At 40.1% G+C, this 22,537-nt stretch overlaps 1 protein-coding gene across 2 annotated transcripts in view; it reads right to left on the bottom strand.

Annotated features, from left to right (window-relative positions):
* Window positions 1-518: 518 nt before the first annotated feature.
* Window positions 519-22,537, bottom strand: part of PUM3 (pumilio RNA binding family member 3) — a 44,654-nt gene continuing 22,635 nt past the window's right edge. The window contains exons 13-18 of one of the 2 annotated variants that reach the window (XM_055311429.1): window positions 21,613-21,693; window positions 13,020-13,162; window positions 8,926-9,148; window positions 7,029-7,116; window positions 4,593-4,683; window positions 519-834 (exon numbers count right to left, since the gene is read on the bottom strand). In XM_055311429.1, coding sequence (XP_055167404.1) covers window positions 702-834; window positions 4,593-4,683; window positions 7,029-7,116; window positions 8,926-9,148; window positions 13,020-13,162; window positions 21,613-21,693 — 759 coding nt within the window. In that variant the 3' untranslated portion in view covers window positions 519-701. The remainder of the gene's footprint in view (window positions 835-4,592; window positions 4,684-7,028; window positions 7,117-8,925; window positions 9,149-13,019; window positions 13,163-21,612; window positions 21,694-22,537) is intronic. The other variant, XM_055311428.1, reaches the window with a different exon arrangement.

Below are 22,537 nucleotides of genomic sequence, written 5' to 3' on the forward strand. Positions count from 1 at the left end.
TCTCAAGGGAGAAAGTCTTATCACAAGGAACTATTTACTTGGAAATTCTGGCTCCAAAGATAAGGAGATTCTCCCAATGACCTTGACCTGACACCTCTACCATGGTGATGCCCTCATTCCTGTAGCACATTCCCCTCTTGGAGCCTTCTGTTTCTTGAGTCCCTTTCAAACAAAATCTAACTGGGAACCCAATCCCTAAGACAGCTGCTCTTGCTATAGGGTATTCCCTCTCAAGCCTTCCAGAAGTTCCCCCAAAGCAATTCACTTTCTGCTCCCTTCTCCCACCAGACTCCCCTGGGTTCCTTTTTTCTTTGCCCTGCCTTCCTTCACCGTTCCCTAACCCCATCTCCTTTGTGAAGCCTTCTCAGACTACTGCTTCTGGTGACGTCTTCTCCCTTGAATCAACTCATGCTCCTACCTGCTACGTATCTGGTTGGTTCCACTGTCTAGGACGGTTAAACCTCTCACGTTACCGCCTCACATTTCATTTGCTCAGTAGTATGACAAAGGAGTTGGCTGGGATTAAAAAAAAAGAGAGAGAGAGACCATTTTTAGAAAATGTTTTATAAATAGACTCTTATACAAAGAAGAAGCACATACTGAGCACCCAGATTCCCAGAAAGGTGGACCCAAGCCCTTCTTTTCCACCCTGGGAAAAGAGAACAGGAAAAATGATTCTATCTTGTTCTTAACTGTGTCCACTATGCAGCCAGTTTTTCAAGTAGCATTTCTATTCCTTTGCTGGTGTTTTTGTTTTTTTCCAGTGTGGGAATGAGGCCTTTCAGTCCAGCCTTGATTTTGTGTGCAACTTCATGATCAGAACTCTGGAGAAGGCTGAAGAGAGAAGACACAGATTAACAAACAAAAAAGTCGTCTTTCATAAAAACCCCTAATCATCTGCAATTACTTTTGCCACGCAAGGTATATAAACGATTCATTGATTTGTGAGGCAAGTCCTGTAATTATAAATACATCTTTTAAATTCACCAGATGAATGAATGGGGGCTCAGAGCCTATATTGTGAAACCACATCAACAGAAAGCATTCTATTATCTTGCTGGGAGAGTCACTCCAAGGCAGGAGCAACTCAGCACCATACAGATTTGGGCCTACATTCGCTGTGATTATCCCAGGATTAATACCCCATCTTAAAAATATTTACTGCATGTATTCTATCTTCCCTTCCCCACCCGGATAAACTCAGGAACAGATATGTTGTGTTTTATTTCTTTATCTTGCGGCACCACATGTGCAGAGCAGATGGCCAAGAAGTGCTGAGTGACCGAATTAGCACAAAGTGTATGGGTGCAGGGAGGAAAGGTGGAGGGACCGCCAGGGAGATAGGAAGGCAGGCCCACTCTATTCTGTAGCTAAAACATGTGAAGGGATGAGGAGCTATACCTTGGAGCTTCACGGCCTAGATGTGAAATCCACCTCTGCCACTCAGTGACAGTACAACCAGGAGCAAGTTATTTAAATTCTCTAAGACTATTTCCTGACCTATGAATGGGATCAACAACACAATCCACCTTCTACCTCAGAGAGATTTTGTGAAGCTCAAATGATCTTGTACCTGGAGCACCCTGATCCTGACCCTTGGTAAGCACTTAATAAAGGGGAGCCATTAAAACAGCAAACAAGTCTGCTCTGCTTTCTGAAACTTTGAAGTGCTCTATCACCGCAAATGAATGGAATCCTGGAGGCTGGTTAACAGGGAGGCCGCTTTCTCTTCAAGCAGGGGCTAGGACACAGGCATCTGACCACAGAATGCCAGGGCTCAATCTCCTGGTTTCCCTCTTCTTCCTGACCACATTTTCATGCTGGCCTCTGAAACACATCCTAAAAACATATCACTTGACATTTCCCAAAGTCCCCTGGTCCTCAGAACTTCCATCATGTGGGTAAAGAGGAGGGTTAAGTTAACAGCACCAAGCAGCATCCTGCTGTTTGCAGGAGACAAGCAACAAGTATAGCTCGCCACATGCAAAGCTGAGAAAGTTGAAAAGTGCGCCTCTTAATGGATTTGTGACTCACCAGGTAGTTTTTATTTTCTAAACTGGCTAGGCACATAGTCACATAATGCACAGTAGTAATAAAAGTTTTAGTTGCTGAACACACCCACTGGACATAATGCGAAGCACTGTATATATGCCATTTCATGTAGTCTCCATAACAACCTGTGATTATCATGAATCCAATTTTACAACAAAGATACTAAGCTTCAGAGAAGCTGAATAATTTGCCCACAACTACACAGTGAGCTGGGACTGGAACCCAGGAAGTGTGCCTAGAGCTCATGACGATCTAAATGCTACAGAATTCTGCTTCCCCGAGTCATTTTTCAGACTGCATACAAGGTTGAAACTCTTTTTTCACCCAAGACGCCTTTTCACTTATTGTAAAAAGGACTCAGGGGGAGAAAAACACTGCACGAGTTTGAAATAAAATATAAACAAGCAGAGAATTTTACCAAACAAGTCAAGCACATGACAATATTCTAAAACCACAAAAAACTGATTATTGTGTTCATCAATTATTAGGTCATTTGTAGTTCAACTTCCCTTTAGAACCTCAAACATTTAATGTGCTAGTAGCGTTTCATAATAAACTTGTAGTACAATTCTAATGTTTGAAATCTACCTAAGTGGAGCTATGATCGATGAGCAATCTTTATAAATTAATTGTATGGCATGGCTGAATTTTTAGTTAATTGACTATTAATGAAAGGATATGTCAGTAGTACGTGTTAACACTCTAGATGCCTGGTAAAGAAACTCATGTGAAAAAAGTCCCTGCTTCAGCTAAAGGATTCTGGTTATTCACCATCGACTGGAAAATTAACTAATTTTAATGAGAAATGAATAAAATTATCTGCACTAGCCACATATTTGGAGATCCTGATCTAAGGAAGAAATGAATGCCCATAAGGAGTGTGTCTGTGAGTATATGTGTTCCAAGTCAAATTATATACTGAATGAAGACTTGCGACATTTACAAACAATGTAGATTATACCGCATGGTATGTTGCACTGTGAAACACTGGGAAATTCACATTTAAGACTGATATGTCTTTTTCCAAACCTTGGTAACACAGCAGGGAGAAAAGCAAATCAACAGTGATTGCTGCACAACAACAAACAAATCTATTTTAAATGGATGCTGTTAATAGAAGGGTTTCACATCCATGGAAGTTGAAGTCTCAATGACCTGTGAATTATAAACTCGACATAACTCTGGAGAACAATATACCAGTGGAGCTCACGCCTCGATTCACAAATCATCAGTTTTCTACCATTTTAATTGGAAATAAACAATTAGCATGCAGACTTCACTAGCAAATGCCTCCAGAATCCTTTTAGGAATATTTGATTATCAGTTAAGAAAACTGCATGTAAAGTTAGTCATGACTTAAAAAAGCAATTTTGTCAGTTTTAAGAAGGACAGGACTAATCCATCAAAAACACAATTATAATTTTGATCAAAGCCATAAATGTGGTGAGATCATCAAATGATACACATACTGTATGATCTCTCTTAAATGTGGAGTCTTTTGTTTTTTAAAAAAGATTTTTGGGCAGCCTGGGTGGCTCAGCGGTTTAGCGCCTGCCTTCAGCCCAGGGCCTGATCCTGGAGTCCTGGGATTGAGTCCCATGTCGAGCTCCCTGCATGGAGCCTGCTTCTCCCTCTGCCTGTCTCTGCCTCTCTCTCTCTCTGTGTGTCCAATGAATAAATAAAATCTTCAAAAAAAAAAAAAAAAGATTTTGTTTGTTTGAGAGAGAGCACGCACCTGTGCATTCACACCTGCAAACCTGCAAGGGCAGGGTTGGGGGAGGGAGAGGGAGAAGCAGACTTCCCACTGAGCAGGGAGCCTGACAGACTTGGGGCTGAATCCCAGGACCTGGAGATCATGACCTGAGCTAAAGGCAGGAACTTAACCCAACTGAGCCACCCAGGTGCCCCTTATATGTGGAATCTAATGAAAAAAAAAAGTCCCCCAAACCAACCAAACTCAGAAATACAGAGAACTGAAGCAGGAAGTACATGTTTGGGGGAGGCTGGGGAGGGTAGAGGAGTGAATAGGGATAAAGGAGACCAAAAGGTAAAAAATATATAATAATAATAAAGTTTTAAAGAGAAAAAAAACAAGTGATGTGGTCTCTTCTGCATCTGTCTCTCAGGATGGTGGAAATGGGTTACAATAGACTTATAGGAGTGAGGACCATGTTAGGAGTTGTGATATTAGCTGAACTAATGACTTGTTTATGGCTTGTTATTTCATAATGTGTATTTTAAGCCAACAAATGCTAAATGCCAATAGGTGAACTAGTTATTATAGATCTTTTTTTGAGATAAGTAATAATGACAAAAATAAAGCTCCAGAATGCATATATACGTGGCAAATCCTATGAATGACATAATTTATAATAACTGGGTGTGGGAGGGTTTCATAATTTGGGGAACAAAGAAAGAGGTAGCGAAAGGGATTTCTACAAACTAATCAGATATATGGAGAAAGAAGGTGAAGCAAGTATCTTCTGGGTGAACAGGCATCAGGAGGAGGCCCTGTGTAGAGAGGTGCCCATGATACGTACCTAGAAAGAAGAATGGCACCTCGGTTTACACTAGCCCAGGACTTCAAGTTCTTCATTCCAACATGCTCTATAAGTGTTTTTGCAAAACAACCTGAAACATAGACAATCTCAGTAAACATTATACAGGAGTTAAACTCATCTCCTTCCCTACTGCCCTTAAATCTGTAAGTATGTTTTAATAAGAAGAGTTCTCACTCAATCTCCCTTAACACTAAAAGTTCCAGCTCCAATTTATTTAATGTGTTTTAAATATAGCCATTTCTTTCAACTCTGGTCCAAGTTTAGCAGTAATTATTGAAGACAAACAATGAATTCTTATAAAATGCTTGCTTGCTTGTGTTTGCATGTCTTTGTAGTCTTTAATGATTTAACCCTGACCTGAAATGTATTCAGGAAGTAAATGTTTGATAGTAGCACCTCATGTTTGGATGAAATCAAGTTCTCCCTTGTGGAAAATGCTCACTTGGAAGGTGCCATGAGTACAACCAATGGTCAGGTGACTGTTTTGGCTGACACTTGGTAATTTCTCTCCACAAAGCTAGACTTCCATCCATCAAAAATATTATTCATCTTTTGTTATTATTACATTTGTTATTATCAGATTCCCAAGTTCTTGGTATATTTTATTCGCTGTGACAGCTAAGTGAACTAATTCTTGGCAAAGGAGAAACTCTGAAAGCTATGATTTGGAGCAGATGGAAGTATGGACAACATATCTTGAAGGCAGTATCTTGGGTCCGTAGTATGTATAATTCATCCAAAGATCCCCAAGTGTGAGGACCTTTTAAAAACCAAGAGCCCTATGCTATTTAGCTCTTCATGGCACATGTGAAGTCAAGACTGTAATCATGTCAAGAGGGAGACAGCATTTTTCCAAAGGTGAGCACAACCCAGGACAGTATTTCCTGTCCTGGGCCCTCTTCTAGAATGCTGCACACCCCCCACCCCCACCTGAAGGTAGAATCAATGTCTTCTTTTGAGTTCTAGTGGGCCTTTGTGACGGACTTAGCCAAGAGAGTTACATTCCATCACTTCTAAGGCTAAATCATAAAAGTACCACGCACCTGCTTTCTTCTCTTAAAACAGAATCACCATGTTGGAAGGAAGCCCAAGCAGTCCAGGGAGTGGGACTGAGGCTGCTGGACTTAGCCAGTGCCAGCCATCATCTAGGTGGACACTGAGCCCAAGCAAGGCAGCCCCAGATAATTGCAAGCAGAGCAAAACCAAGCTCCACCAAACTCTGACCTGATGTTGAGAACTACCAAGCTCTGAAACAGCTTGTTACACAGCAACAGATAACCAAGACAGTTACACCCATACTGATTTGGCGCTACATGAATAGGATTTACACGTCAGGTCCCTACAAGCATTTTAGGGCTGTCAGTGTAATTGAATTAAGGAAAAATATCACTAGAAAATTTTTTGGATTTTGAAAGCAAGCCAGAGAGCTTTTCTGACACAAACTCAGCTCGACTGTGCACCAACTTCTTAGTATAAGATTATTCAATATGTTATTTTTCTTCAAAATTTGTTACAAGAAGCTTTCTCCTTTATTATAAAGTGTGCGGTGATATACAGCCTCAAGTCTCTACTCTTAAAGGCAGAGTGAGAAGTGACAGCTCGAGTGCCCCACTGATGGCCTCACTAGCCATTAGAACTGCAACTTGCCTCAAGACATAAATTCATGATCTGTCATTTTTTTCAGACACAGTGACAGAAAGCCCAAACTGTTCCAACTCAATGGGGGGAAATCTCCTTAGTGGCTAAAATATTGGATGAAGCTCAAATTTAGTAACAGAAAGTCTGGTCAAAGGCAGGACCAAGAAAGGAATGGTACACAAGTTTTTAATTAGATTAAAAGATGCTGTCATTCTCTTGAAAGCGGAGTTTCCACAGAACAGCTGTGAGGGTTGTTTCAACACTTTGTGTTTCAACACTTTGTGAAAATCACAAAGGCCAAGGACTAGCTTGCTCTGTGGTCACATGTATTTCAATGCTAAATAGGTATTAGTTCCAAATTCTCATGAGGTTAATTTTCTTGTTTATCCTTTCCTCCAAGCTAGAAATAAATATCCTGCTTTTCAATTGGGGTAGTGACAATCACAAATGTCTCCCTGCCCCAACTCTCATTCCCCTAAGGGAACAGAATAGCATTTTAGGGCCCTGACCATGCCAGGTCTGAAGTCTATGGTAGCTAGGGAGGAGAGGAAATGAGGGAGGGTGGGGAAGAGAAAGGAAATTAAAGGACGCGAGGACATAAATTTTCAGCATTCACTAAAGCATTACCTGCAAGCACTAAATCATTTCTTGTCCATAGACACTATTTCTGAACACTCATCAAATTTCATGTGACCATAAATGGCAGGCATACAGTTCAGGGATGGGAAGGGTTTAGGAAATTTCACTGAAGACATAAGTTCATGTTTTATAGCCTACCTTCTCTTCCACTTTCCTTCATCTTCTCATCTTGTTCTATCAACCACTTCAGAACTAGGTGTCCTGCGGGATGTTCTGCTATGTGAAGCTATAAGGAAAACAAAAAGCTGTTTTCAGCCATGCCCTGGCCTACCATCTGTACTCTGACACACACAGGTAAGGATGCAAGTGGAAGTCCCACGATGCTTAGGAGGTCTTTACTGAGCATGACCACGAATACCTGGAGAGACCAGCGATCTAGTCCAAGCCCTAGACTTAAATTAGGATGTATATTCAAGGCAGCCACTAAAAAGCACTCAGGCTCAGCTTCAGGAGCTCCCAGCAACAGCACCAGCACAGTGCTCATCTCAACATCATGATAACCACTGTTCAGGATGCAACATGCAGTTCTGAGGTGCACGTAAACTTATGGGACACAACGTTACAGCAGAAACACTGAAGGCTGGTGCTGAATGAAGTTTAAATATTAACTGGTCCCACATATGTAGGAGCTCTCTACCTAATGAGCACGGGAGAGAACAGGCTCAATCTCTTAGGGAGAAAACTCGTTGTGTACATCTTCCCAGTTTGACAATCTGTTCTGCTCTACGGAGTCAGGGTTCAGGGATTCTTTAAGATCCATGGCCCCATCAGCAAATAGTAGGCTCCACGCGCACACCTGCTCATCAAGAACTTTGTGTAGGACAAAGCCCCTGCACAGTCTGCCTTCTGCCTTCCTCTTCCCTCTGCTAACTCATCTCCCACCTTCAACCCGAGCCTTCTGTTCTCAAACAAGCCGAGCCTCCTTCTTCCTTCAGACTGCTGCCCGTGCTCTTCCCTCTGCCTACAATCTTTTTTCCACCACTCTTTATTAAGCTACAATTCACTGGTCTAGATGTTGCTTTCACTGCCTCAGGGAAGCCTTCCTGGGGACACACTGGCTCCCATTTTTCTGACAGTCCCACAGAACCCACAGGTTTCCCTCACAGCACTTATCTCAGACCTCACTTAGGTCATTATCTGTGCACATCTTCATTTAAATAACGTGCTCAATAAAACAGTAAGCTCTTGGGAGGGGGCGGGGAGAGCAGTGCTGACCACTGCCTCACACAAATCAGGTGCATGAAATCAATGAACTTAAGATGTAAGGCAGAGTTACTCAAAGGCCAAATAACATAGGCAATAGATATCAGAAAGAGCAGACTTTTTTTTTTAATTTATTTATTTATGAGAGAGAGAGAAAGAGAGAGAGAGAGAGAGAGAGAGAGAGAGAGAGAGAGAGGCGCAGATACACAGGCAGAGGGAGAAGCAGGCTCCATGCCAGGAGCCTGATGCAGGACTTGATCCCGGGACTCCAGGATTGCGCCCTGGGCCAAAGGCCGGTGCCAAACCACTGAGCCCCCAGGGATCCCCAAGAGCAGACTTTCTTAATGCGAGGGAATTGGGGGAAGACTTTGATGAGAAGGATTCTGGGGAGCTTGTAGGATGAGTGAGGCCTTCTATAGTGATAGCACAGCAAAATGGAGACACAGGTAGCATCCAGGCTGAGGAAAGACACATGTGCAAATGCAGAGAGGTGCCAAAATCCAAAGCAAATTCAAAACATATTTAAGAGCACATGCTCTTCCCTCTGCCTGTTTCTGCTATGCTAGAAAGGCAGCCTGGGGCCATCTATGGACAACAGAGCCACATTAAGAAGATTCTGTTTTTCCTCTGTAGGCAATATGAAGTCACAGAATGATTCTGAGAAAGATGGTGTGGTAATGGCACCAGATTTTGAATTCACAATGATCAGATGTGCTGTCAGGATGGGGTGAGTTCAGACAACAAGCATTAAAATTCTCTTGAAAGCAATGTTCTCAGTGCCTGGGGTTTCTGCGACACTGCCCCTTTCCACCTGTCTTGCAACAGCCATTACCTCTCCGTCCTTGCCTCCAGGATGTAGCTCTGTCGCTGCCAAGCTGGCAATGGCATCCATGGCAGGCTGAACGTCTCCAATGGCAGCTCCCAGAATGTCAGATACCAACACACATGCAGACTTATCTAATACTACTTCTTGGGCATGTCCTTGCAAGTAGCTTAACAAAGCTGGAGAGATGGACTCTAAGAGCTCTCGTCGGCGGATCGCTGTATCTTTCTTACTGTCGGAACACAGTGAATGAAACAATGAGGCATTAAGGTCAGATGAATGGCAAAAGAAATACAGTGATCTTATTATCACAAAAACCTCTAAGGGCCTCAAACAGTCTTTGTCAAATTTACTGCACTTGTCTATCTCTATTGTGGGTGCAGGTAATAAGCAATTTAAGGATGGGATTATCGGTCTTTCATCTTTGTGCCCCCAGCATCTGAACAGTGCCTGGCACAGAACAAGCACTTAATAAGTGACCCTTGCCTTGTGTAATACTAAATCAGCCCAAACCAATCCAAAACCCGAACAAGAGCAACAGTAACTTATAAGACAGAATTAGACCACTTAATGGCCTCTACTCTCTAGAATACTTCATTATGTGATGCTAAAATGAAACCAACTTCCAGGGAAGATGGCAGAGTAGGAGGACCTCAGGATTACCTCAGGATTACCTCCTCGCATGGATACAACTAGGTAACACCCACATCAGTGTAAATAACCCAGAGAATGACCACAGGATTGGCAAAACAGAGTCTCCAGAACTAAATATAGAGAAGAGGCCACATTGAAGAGGGTAGGAAGGATGGAGACATGTTGGGAGCCAAAAGGACCTCTGGGACTGTCCACAGGAGGGAGGGATGCGGTGGGCATGGAGAAGGGAGGGAAAGAGTCCTCAAGCCTGCATCTCATGCACATGGTACCTATAAGGGGAAGGCAAATCCCCATAACATTTGGCTTTGAAATTCATCAGGGAATGATTTCACGAGTTCTTATAATCTATAGGGCTTAACACCTAGAACTTGAACAACTCTCCACCTGATTTAACCAAACAGCGTGCCCCGCCCCTGAGCACGTCTGCCAACATACTCCCTCCAGCTAGGCCTCAGCTCCAGGGCCCCTCCCAAAGTAGATCAGCATAAACCTTGCTAACGCTACAGCTCCATACCACATTCTTTTACAGACCTCCCTCCTCCAAACGCCCTTGGCCAGAGATCATCCAAAGCTGTGTCACAAGCTGTGGCAGTGTGCAAGCAGCCCTCACAGGGGCCAGGGCCAGCACCATTCCAAAGCAGAACATCCATTCATGATAAAAACCATCAATAAAGTAGGTTTAGAGGGAATATACCTCAACATATAATAAAGGCCACAGATGAAAAACCCATAGCTAACATCATATTCAATGATGAGAACCTGAGAGCTTTCCCCTAAGAACAGGAATAAGACAAAGATGTCTACCCTGACCACTTTTATTATTCAACAAAGTACTGGAAGTCCTAGTCTCAACAATCAGACAACATAAAGAAATAAAAGGAATCCAATTTTAGTATATGTGCTGCCGAAGCAAGCACAGAAATAAAAGGAATCCAAATCAGTAAGGAAGAAGTAAAACTTTCACTACTTGCAGATGACATGACACTACAGAGTAAACCCTAAAGACTCTAACAAAAAACTACCATAACTGATACATGAATTCAGAAAGGCTGCAGGATACAAAATCAATATACAGAAATCTGTTGCATTTCTATACACTAATAATGAAGTAGCAGAAACATTAATTCCATTTACAACTGCACCAAAAAAAAGATAAACAAGGAGGTGAAAGACCTATACTCTGAACCTATAAAACACTGATGAAAGAAACTGAAGATAACACAAATAAATGGAAAGATACCCCATGCTCACGGACTGGAAGAGCAAATATTGTTAAAATGTTCATATACTACCCAAAGCAATCTACAGATTTAATGCAATCCCTATCAAAATACCAATAGCCTTCTTCCCCGAACCTGAACAAATAATCCTAAAATTTGTATGGAACAAACACCCTGGATGGCCACAGCAATCCTGAAAAAACACGACTGGAGGTATCACAATCCCAAATTTCAAGATATCCTACAAAGTTGTAGTGATCAAAACAGCATGGTATTGGCACAAAGATAGACACACAGATCAATTGAAAAGAAAAGAGAGCCCAGAAATAAACCCACAATTATGGGTCAATTAATCTTCAACAAAGGAATGAAGCAAGAATATCCAATGAGAAAAGGACAGTCTCTTCAACAAATGGTGTTGGGAAAACTGGATGGCTACATGTAAAAGAATGACGCTGGACCAACTTTCTTATACCATACACAAAAATAAACTCAAAAGAGATTAAGGACCTAAATGTGAGACCGGAAATCATAAAAAATCCAAGAAAAGAACACAGGCAGTAATTTCTCTGACATCAGCCATAGCAACTTTTTTCTAGATATGTCTCCTAAGGCAAGGGAATGGAAAGCAAAAATAAGCTATTGGAACTACATCAAAATAAAAAAGCCTCTGCACAGCAAAGGAAATAAAAGACTAAAGACAAAACTAAAAGACAACCTCCTAAAGTGGGAGAAGATATCTGCAAGTGATAATATCTGATAATGGGTTATATATCTAAAATAATTAAAGAACTTACATAACTTAACACCAGAAAAACAAAGAATCCAATTAAAAACAGGCAGAGGGGGATCCCTGGGTGGCGCAGCGGTTTAGCGCCTGCCTTTGGCTCAGGGCGCGATCCTGGAGACGCCGGATCGAATCCCACGTCAGGCTCCTGGTGCATGGAGCCTGCTTCTCCCTCTGCCTATGTCTCTGCCTCTCTCTCTGTGTGTGCCTATCATAAATTAAATAAAATAAAAATTTAAAAAAAAAAAAAAAACAGGCAGAGGATATAAATAAACATTTCTCCAAAGAAGCCATCTAGATGGCCAACACACACATGAAAAGATACTTAACATCCACTCATCAACAGGGAAATGCAAATCAAAACCACAATGATTTATCACCTTATACTGGTCAGAATGTCTACAATCAAAAAGGCAAGAAACAGTAAGTGTTGGTGAGGATGTGGAGAAAAAAGGAACCCTAGTGCCCTGTTGTTGGGAATGAAACTGGTGCAGCCACTGTGGAAAATGGGATGGACATTCCTCAAAAAATTATAAACAGAATTATCTTATGATCTAGTAATTCCACTACTGAGTATTTACTCAAAGAATATGAAAACACTAATTTGAAAAGATACCTGTACCCTTATGTTTATCTGCAGTACTATTTACAATAGCCAAATTATGAAAGCAGCCCAATTATCCATCCATACATGAAGACAGAGAATGATGAATGAATAAAGAAGAGGTGGTATGTGTATGTATATATATATATATATATATATATATATATATATATATATGATGGAATATTATTCAGCCATAAAAAAGAATGAGAGCTTGCTATCTGCAACATGCATAGATCCAGAGTAGAATGCAAAGTGAAGTTAGAGAAAGATAAATATCGTATGATTTCACTCATTTGGTTAAGAAACCAAATGAACAACAACAACAAAAAAAACAGACAACTCTAGAGAACAGTTATTACTAGACGGGAGATGGGTAGGAGGATGGGTGAAATAGGTCAAGTGGATTTAAAAATAAAAAGCACACTTATGATGAACACTGAGTAATGTACAGAATTGTTCAATCACTACACTGTACACTCGAAGCTAATCTAACACTATGCTGACTATAAATGAGTTAAAAAAAAAACAACAAACCTTAAAAAAAATTGCTACAGTTCAAAATAAATAAAGCAAAATCAAACCAAACCACATACACTGAGGCACTTAAAGGCATTCTTTTGGCATGATACTTTTTATTTCCTTTTCAAGATAAAAACTTCAAAAATCTGTCAAACTACAGGCTGAAAAAGGGGATTCACCTTTTGAGATTTAGACAGAGAAGCATGATACAGGGTATGGATGCATGAGCAGATTTCTGGAAACATTACCTACTCGAAATAAAAAAGCAAGCAGAGCAGAGGAGCAAAGGGCTCCCCAGCTAATCTACTCTTCTTACCTGTGTGCGTTGCCGTCTCCTTTCTGTAGAACCTCAATAATCTCTCGCACCGTATGTGCAGGATCTCTGGGGCTTAGTAAATACAGCAGGACTTTCCTTCCATATTTGTCATTTACTATGTTAGGCAAGGAATTAATAATTTCCTGTAAAATTATAGAAACAAAAAATGAATCAATGTCCTTAAAAAAATGTACATTTGAAATCTAAAGGGTACAGGAGAATCCATGCTTACCTATTTTCTCCCATGTACTTAAGAGAAAATGCATAGCTAATTTTAAAATCTTGTCATTAAAGCAAAAGACTGACACTCAGAATACAGAACTGATTCTGGACTGTGACCAGTATTACTGAGCAAGCTATTTACATACTGATTGAGCTCAAGGACTTAAAAAATCTTTAAAGGAGTTATCTTCATTCACTATGACCAATAGTTCTTAGGCCACTATCATTAGGGACACTGCTTGCTGGGGTCACTGAGCAGATACAGTTAATTTGCAGCTGCTGTACATGTAGAATCAGCATCGATGAAGAACACTCCTATTAGAATTTACCCACTGAGACATACAAGAAGAGAGATAAAGGAACTCTGTTACATTGAACAAGTGAATAAAAGGCTTTTAAAGTTAGTTGCTTACTCATGGCAAATGAAGGCTGCTTAAGTTTTACATTGAAAACAAAAATAGGGGGAATCCATGCAGAAAGAGTCCACGGAACAGTTACAAATAATTACACTCTATGGCATTTCCAATCAACTTCCCAAGAACAATGATCTCCTTTTCTAGTTGTCTGAATTGAAGTAACAAAGGCAATGTCATCCCCCACCCCAACTAAGCTCCTGCGTAAATGTGCTGAGGTTTCCACACAGAAAAGTCATAGTTTAAAAATTTCTTTATTCTTGGGCAGCCTGAGTGGCTCAGTGGTTTAGCGCCGCCTTCAGCCCAGGTTGAGATCCTGGAGACCTGAGATCGAGTCCAGCTTCGGGCACCCTGAATGGAGCCTGCTTCTCCATCTGCCTGTGTCTCTGCCTCTCTCTCTCTCTCATGAATAAATAAATAAATAAAAAATCGGGATCCCTGGGTGGCGCAGCGGTTTGGCGCCTGCCTTTGGCCCAGGGCGCGATCCTGGAGACCCGGGATCGAATCCCACGTTGGGCTCCCGGTGCATGGAGCCTGCTTCTCCCTCTGCCTGTGTCTCTGCCTCTCTCTCTCTCCCTCTGTGACTATCATAAATAAATAAAAAAATTAAAATAAATAAATAAATAAATAAATAAATAAATAAATAAATAAATAAAAAATCTTAAAAAAAATTTTCCTTATTCTTAATAGAGAATCTGCAACAGAAAAAAATCATCTGTTTTTTCCCCTCTAACATTCCTAATTCTTTTAAGAAGCCTAATAGATATTCCAAGCCATACATGTTTGAGCAGCACAGATTCTGCAGAACTGGCTAAGGCCACAGAAAGAATTCAGTGCAACTCTTCAGGTTTACACATGAGGAACGTATGAAGGGGACAAGAGACTTGCCAGATGACACAGCATGTCAGTGGCAGGGCTCTGACTAGCCTTGGTCTCTTGATTTCAGGGAAAGAATTCTCCATGAGATAACATACACTCGGATCTGCTATTCTCTTATTACAATGAGATTAAGTTAATGCAAAGGAGCCAAGCTAAAAATGAAGTTGGTCATTGAGGAGATCCCAATACTACAAAATTTATGACCCCAAGGCTGGCAATGCAGCTCCAGATTCCACACAAAATAGTTCTGTTTTTAGAATCCTAACCTCCCTTCATTTTCTGCACAAAAGTATACTGTGCTTCCTAAAATTAATAATAGCAGCTAACACTTGTTAAACTGCTTACCAGAAGTCAGACCCAATACTGAGCAGTATATCCATCATCCTAAATACTTTACATAACACCATGACAGAAGGACTATAGTTACTTTCATTTTACTAGTTAGAAGCCCAAGTTTTAGGTAAGTGACTGTGGTAGATGTGTGAAGGTCACTCATCCAGGACATGGTTGACCCAAGACATGACTTCCTGTTTCCATGCTTCTAAACTACATTGTACTCTCTCTCTTTTGAAGAAATTTAAGATCACATATGAAGATTTCCCCAAACATAAACAGTTTTCAGAGAAGAGGTGCAAAAGATCTAACCACCCGACAGGAATATGAATTTCAACCACCCAGGGAAAAAGAACTTAAAATTTCAGTAAGAAAGGGAAGACAAAAAAAAAAAAAAAAAAAGTACATACTTTATAATGGCAGAGGGAGTTCTTTTGCAATCTCAAGGGAAACATGTCCCAAAATGAGCTCAGTATGTGTACTTTTGATAATGAAGCATTTAGTATCACAAATATAGGCTACTTTTAGTATGACTTTTCCTATTTAAGGTTTAACCAGCTCATAAAAGAAGACAGATGTAGGCAGCCCAGGTGCCTCAGCAGTTTAGCGCCACCTTCAGCCTGGGGCTTGATCCTGGAGACCTGGGATTCCATGTCAGGCTCCCTGCATGGAGCCTGTTTCTCCCTCTCTGTGTCTCTCATGAATAAATTAATGAAATCTTTAAAAAAAATTATAAAATCTTAAAAAAAAAAAAAGAAGACATATGCTTTGTTGAAAGAAGAGAGTAAAAATCATAGTTTAGGCCAATTTCTATGATCTTTAACCCGCCCCCTGCCAACTCTGCTGTCCTTAAGAAAAACCACTTTGGGATATAGTACCTTTACAACAATCACCTTCTTGGGGGGGAAAAAAAAACAAAACATCACAAAACAAAACAAAACCAACAAAACAAAGTGCCAGGGGAGTATGCAGTAAAGAACTATAAATGGCTATTTCTAATTAACATTTTTTCCCCTTCATGTGAAGAAGTAAAGGGGAGCAGAAAGCCAGCAATTCCTCAATGTACCTAACTTGCTCTGCAGAGGCTACACTGAAGGGTTAAGATACTGCACAGGGCTTGGGCAGAAAGGGTTCCACCTCAACACAAGGAGCTAGGGATTCCAAAAAACACACAAAATCCAAGTATAAGTACTACTTGGGACTAGTCCCCAGTTTCACTGAACTTCTTCTCCTGCCTTTCAGTTTGTCATTAAAAAATTCAGAATCTAAACTTATGCTCATTTAAGGTTAAGAGGGTGCAATGCTTATAAACTAATAATCCTAAGAAACTAAAAAATCTTTACTTAAAAATGTGATATTATTTGGGGTTCCTGGGTAGCTCAGTTCGTTAAGCATCCAACTCTTGATTTCAGCTCACGTCATCATCTCTGGGTTGTAGGATCCAGCCCCATGTCAGGCTCCACATGGAGATCTGCACAGGGTGTGGAGCCTGCTCAGGATTCTCCCTCCCTCTACCCCTTCCCACTTTAAAAAAATGTGATATCATTTAATTCTCTCCACCTCACTCTCATTCAGCTTTTCTATCATGAAAGACACTCATTTTGGAGAAAATAAAGCAGTATGAGCATGGCTGTATTATGGAGTACTAATTCACTTCTTTTTAACCTGGATTAGACAGAAAGGAGAGAAATTTCTGGATCCCCCCAAAAACACTAATGAGTAATGAGTATAGTAACATGTAGAAATAGGTAAGGGTTAGCTATGGTACAGCTGACTGTGTGCTTGACTCGATCTTTGAGTTCAAGCTACGTAGCCTTTGGCAAATCTGTTCATTCCTCTGAATATCAACTCCCTCATCTATAGAAGGAAATGATACACCTGCCCGATTTCCGGGTCATTACCAGGAGCAAATGAGAAAAATTCAGGCTGCAAATTGAAAAACTATAAAGTAATTATGTCCATATTAAGAACACACCTCTCAATTTGCAGGATCTTTAACTGGAGAGATTAAGTAAAGCTGTTGGGGTCATGATTTTGGCATCCTCGAGAGGGGGAGGACCTCAACAACAAAGATTCAATTTTAAAGGTTTTCAATGTAGTTACCCCTTCTTATAAGAATTAACAGAGAAAATCACAAGACCCATTTGTTTTAACTTGTGTGCTTCACTCTAGAGCAGGCATGTGGACTGACGCAGAGCATGGGAAGATTAAACCTCTCCCTGGGAAGAGGTTTGCAAAGTTCTGACCTCCTTGTGTTGGACCCTTAGGAAATTCACAGGCATTTATGTTTTAACAACTCTCTTTTAAAAAGGAAAAGTGAAGGTCAGAATAAAGGGTGCACAATGGAAGCAGGGGGAGAGCGCACTTCTGGCACTTTCAGTGGGAAGAGGACATGCAGAAAGCAGTTCAGATACTGAGGACAGAGCCTACGGTGTGCACATCAATCGGCGGGGCAGCGTGTGGGGACAGAAAGAGATGTGCACCAGCCTTAACCTTAGGGACCCAACATCTAGTGTAAAGAAGCAAGAGAAATGTAATAAAAAATGAAAAATACAGATGGGAGGCAAAGAATGGTTAAGTATAAAAGGAAGAGGAGTAGGCAAGGACTGCAGCCCCTTAAGAGATTCTTCTAAAACTACCATGATTTCGTCCAGAGGTACACCTCTCTGACTATAATGGAACAACTGGAAGGTACAGTTGAATGAGTGTCATTTCAGTTATCCAAGATGAAAAAGTTCTGGAGAATGGCTCCACAACAATGTGCAGACACTTAATACTACTGAACTTAATGCTTAAGATGGCTCAGAGTTTCTCTCTCAGTCCTCTTCACCAATGTCAACCACACCCTATCCCTTCCCTCTGGCAACTATCAGTTTGTTCTCTGTATTTATGCCATTTGTTTTACTTTAGAAAAAAGAATAAGTCACAGGGCTGTAAAGTACAGCATAGGAAACAGAGTCAACAATATTGTAATAACCTTGTATGGTGACCCATGGTGACTGCATTTATTGTAGTGAACATGGAGTAATGTATATAATTGTCCAATCACTAGGCTGTACACCTGGAACTAATAAAATATTGTATGCCAACTTTACTTCAATAAAAAAAAAAGCGTGCAAAAAAAAGGGGAAAGGTTAAGATGGTAAATTTTATATTATGTATATTTTACCACAATGAAAGGTCAACAAAAGCAAAAACAAGAGAATCTATCACTAGGGAGCTCAGATTCGAGAAGCTAGCAGCTACCACTTTGGACTGGTAGCTCCAGCCTCTTCTTTCCCCACAGCCCACCCCTCACACCTGGCCCACCTCTTATTTTACCTGCCTGATCAATGAAAGGGTCTATATTTGGGAGCCCCAGGCCACATCATGATCAACTGCTAAATGAATGATGGCAAAGAGAAACTACAAGAGCTGCGAGGAATGGCGGAGACCCGGGCTAGCTAGGAGACCACAGAAAAGTATCTAGAGACTGAACTGGCACTTATTCTTAAAAGAGAGAAGGAAGAGTCTTTATTAGGCTAGATTTCAACCTGACGTTTCAGGAAACCCAGTTACTCTGAGCAGAATGCTTAGCAACAGAAAGCTGTCTTGGCTATTTTTAAAAGCACTGCATAATGCAACAGGTTTTGTAGTGGCTGGGTGAGAAATATGGCACATGACTCTACATAATATAAACGTATGTGCAGCCTATCTGACAACCCATCGATTGTGCTAAGTAAATGCCTTAGAAAAACAAGAAGACGTACAAGAATGCTCATAAAATTTGAATAGCAAAAAATAATGAAAATGTCAATTTTTTAAAAACTGTAAACAATCTAAGTCTCCACCAACAGAAAAAAGGAAAAATGATTTACCATATACTCATAGTAGTATGCCACACTATTTGGCACTGAAAATCAGTGATTTAGAACAGAGTGGGCAAACCATAGCTCATGGGTCAAATCCAGCCTGCAGTTTGTTTTCACACATCCTATGAGATGAAAATGGTTTTCATATTTTAAAGGGTCATTAAAAACAAAACCAACCAAGAATAGGCGACAGAATCATATAATGCTCACAAAGCCTAAAATAATTACAACCTGGCCTTTTATTAAAAAATAGACTTGCTGAGCCCAATGAACCTCACAAACCTAACACCAAAAGAAAAATGCAAGTCATAGAAAAAAGATAGAAGATATCACTTCTATAGAATTTGTAAACATGCAAAACAGTATCATATTCATCTATATATAGTGAAAGGGTAAGAAAATGCACACAAACAATAAATACAGAATTCATCACCATGAGAGTGAGATATGCAATCAGGGACAGGTTCACAAAAGGGCTGAACTCCAAGTGTCTCTGTCAAGTTTTACTTCTTTGTCAGATGGTGGGAGGCTGAGTGTTTGCTGTATTATTCTTAGGACCTTTCTGTATATTTAACAGAGAACATATTTTAAAGTAAACATCAATACTTAATCACTTTCAGACAGCAAGTGTTCAGGGTACTTCTCTCCTCTTCAGAGGAACACTGCTGTCAAAGCAGCTGTTATCCTAACAATAATTCCAGGGGTAAACGGATCAAGTTTTATAAGCATGTTTATTCTGGAAAAGTAAAGTGGGCGGGGAATGATGAAGACTTAGCTGATCAGGCTGTAATTTTGACCTGACGTTTCAAGAAGTCTGGTTACCCTGAACAGAATGCTTACTAGCAATACTATGCTTCCTTGGGTATTTTTAAAAAGCACTGAATACTGGAACAGGTTTTGTGGTGGTGGAAAAAACTGCAGGAGCAGTTAGCATTCCTGAATTTTATCACTAGTTCTATAGTTTAATGATACAGAGAACCTGTTGAGCATTTTTGTCTGTTAGAAGTGAGAGTTCAGCACATCAGGCCATTCTCAGGGAAAGCTGCCTTAAGTATGAGAAAGTCATCAGGAATGTAGCCCAAGTAGTTGTGGGAAGTAAATCAGTAAGCATAAGGAATTAAAGCTGTTTCAATGCCAACTTTAAGTGGGATGCATGTTTGGAAAAAATTAATCTAGCAGACAATTGTGGCAAATCCTAAAGGAAGTCTGGTTTCTCTTGAAATCCATTTGGAACACTTATGCAAATTTTAATTGTCGTGAAAATATTAAACAAAAGCAAACTTTCAATAGCCCAGCCTGTTTCCATTTTTGTGAAACAACTTTATTCATTTTGCCAATTTATGGCCTCACATCTCTGTCACCAGAATGAAAAACAATCATTATTGATTGGAGTCAAAGGGGTAATAAAGTCACAAGGAACATGCCAAAATACTCAGTTTGTGACATGAAAAGTCTTGCCAACTTGTTTCTTCCCACAATCCCATCCCAAAGAAAGTCATCACAATCTTAAAACAGTCAAGAGGAAAGTCGGAACATGACAGCAAGGGCATGAGAAATTCACACACACTGGGACCTACAGCTGGCACCAGATCCTGCACTAGCTGGCCCATTTTCCCTCTACACCAGCTCTGCTATTCCCGAGAGGCTGCAGAGAGAGGCCACAGCACCACCACATGCAGACAGGTAAAGTCTCTCTGAACATCCATAAGGCTTCTCCCCGCTGATGGTGGAAAGTAGCTTTTGTGACAGAGATTTCCCTAAGGGCCCTATCTATGCATATCAAACAAAGGTCTGTGTAATGTCTAGATGGATAATCTATGTCTATACAGATCATACGGTTTCTAAAAGTTTCCTAACTTTGGTCACTGTCACCAATGTTGCAACTGCTTATCCTTACCCCGGCAACCCCTATCACACAGTCCACGCCACTGGCACACTACAGAGATAGGAAGGGAAGAAAGTCAGAAAAGAGACAAGTATTGAAAAATGCAGTTTTTACTTTGAAATGCTTTTACCAAAAAGATAACAATTTTTCTGAGGGCAAACTTGGGGTTAAATGAACTGCATTTAATTATTACCAGCCTGTGGTCATTGTACCACGCTAGAAGGAACTGCTGAAATGAAAAAAAGGAAGCTAGTCTGTAAATTTTAGAAAGAATTTTTAATAGGATTCTGAAAAAGCTTTCATGAAAGCTCTAAGGAGCAACACAGTTTTTCTTCTCCAGCTCAATCCAGCACAGATGCACTGATAAACTGAGGAACTGTGTGCAAAGGTAATTTCTCCAAAGGGAGAAGAGGAGAAAGGACATCTTTTGTCTGTTAATTCCTGAGGAACTGAAGAATTACTATGACAATAAATTTCTGATAACACCTGAACACTGCACTTCTCATTTTTCATTTAGTACATCATGTGATCTAAAAGCCATGTTATGGGGCACCTGGTTAAGCATCTGCCTTCGGCTCAGATCATGATCTTGAAGTCCAAGGATCAAGTCCCACATTTGGCTCCTTGCTTGGCAGGGAGTCTACTTCTTCCTCTCCCTTTGCCCCTCCCCCACTCATTCATTCCCCCTCTCTCTTTCATAAAGAAAATCTTTAAAAGAAAGAAATATATAAAAACCTTTAGGTTATCCCTTGTAATCAATCTTCTGAAAATTTAAAATATTATTAATAGCAAGTTACAAGATTGTGGTTTATACAGAAAAAAAGCAAATGCTCCAAGATAGAATTGAGACAACTAAAAAAAAACAAAAAAACAAAAACAACAACAAAAAAAAATATGGGCAGAAAGCATACTTCGACGTCTTTACACATACAGGTGTGAAATCAAATGGACATAGATGCAAATGAGATAGATCAATTTAATCTATATTCAAGAGCATCAGAATTACTTACTGATATGATTATCTGCTTCACAAGCTTAGTATCATCGATACAATCAAAGGCCGCCAGTAAGACCAAATGGGAGTACTGACCCTGAAATGGAAGCCAGGAAAAGTTAGAAAAATGTATCCCTTTTATTCCACCCAAGGAGGCACTTTATAAAGGCTATAAACCTGACACCTGTCCAACATAATACAAAGACAGATAAAAGCCATTCAAAGGAACTTCCTCTTATCAGGATTTAGTTAATTATATTCCAGATTGATTTAAAAAAAAAAAAAAAAAGAAAAGAAAAACAAAAGCACATTCTCCAATATCAAATAGTTGAGACTCATTTTTTTTTTTTTAACCAGGATATAACACCTCTCAAAAATGGTACCCTGTTAATATATAACTAAGAAAATTAAACTAGGGGCACTTGGATGGCTCAGGGGTTGAGCATCTGCCTTTGGCTCAGGTCGTGATCCCGGGGTCCTGGGATCAAGTCCTGCATTGGGCTCCCCACAGGGAGCCTGCCTCTCCCTCTGCCTATGTCTCTACCTCTCTTCTCTGTGTTTCTCATGAATAAATAATCTTAACACAAACAAAAAAAAATTAAATAGAAAATCAAACAAAATTTTAGGTGAAAATGGAAAAAAAAGCTCAAGAATGTAGGAGTATATACATGCAGAACCCCAATCATGAAAAATAAAGTATATATACTCAGATATAATCACATACATGATACAAAATATACATAATATGCATACAAAGAAAATCATGGGAGGAAAAACACTAATATAATTGTCACCTCTGGGTTAAAAGATTATATATGATTTTTCATTTTGTTTTGTATATTGTCTAATTTCTTTGAAATAATCCTAAAATTAGAATAGGAATACTAAAAAAATAAACTAAAAGAATATACTTAGATACTATGAGAATAAGAGAAAAGTAA

This window comes from Nyctereutes procyonoides, unplaced genomic scaffold (assembly GCF_905146905.1).
Source record: "Nyctereutes procyonoides isolate TBG_1078 unplaced genomic scaffold, NYPRO_anot_genome, whole genome shotgun sequence".
Taxonomy (NCBI): domain Eukaryota; kingdom Metazoa; phylum Chordata; class Mammalia; order Carnivora; family Canidae; genus Nyctereutes; species Nyctereutes procyonoides.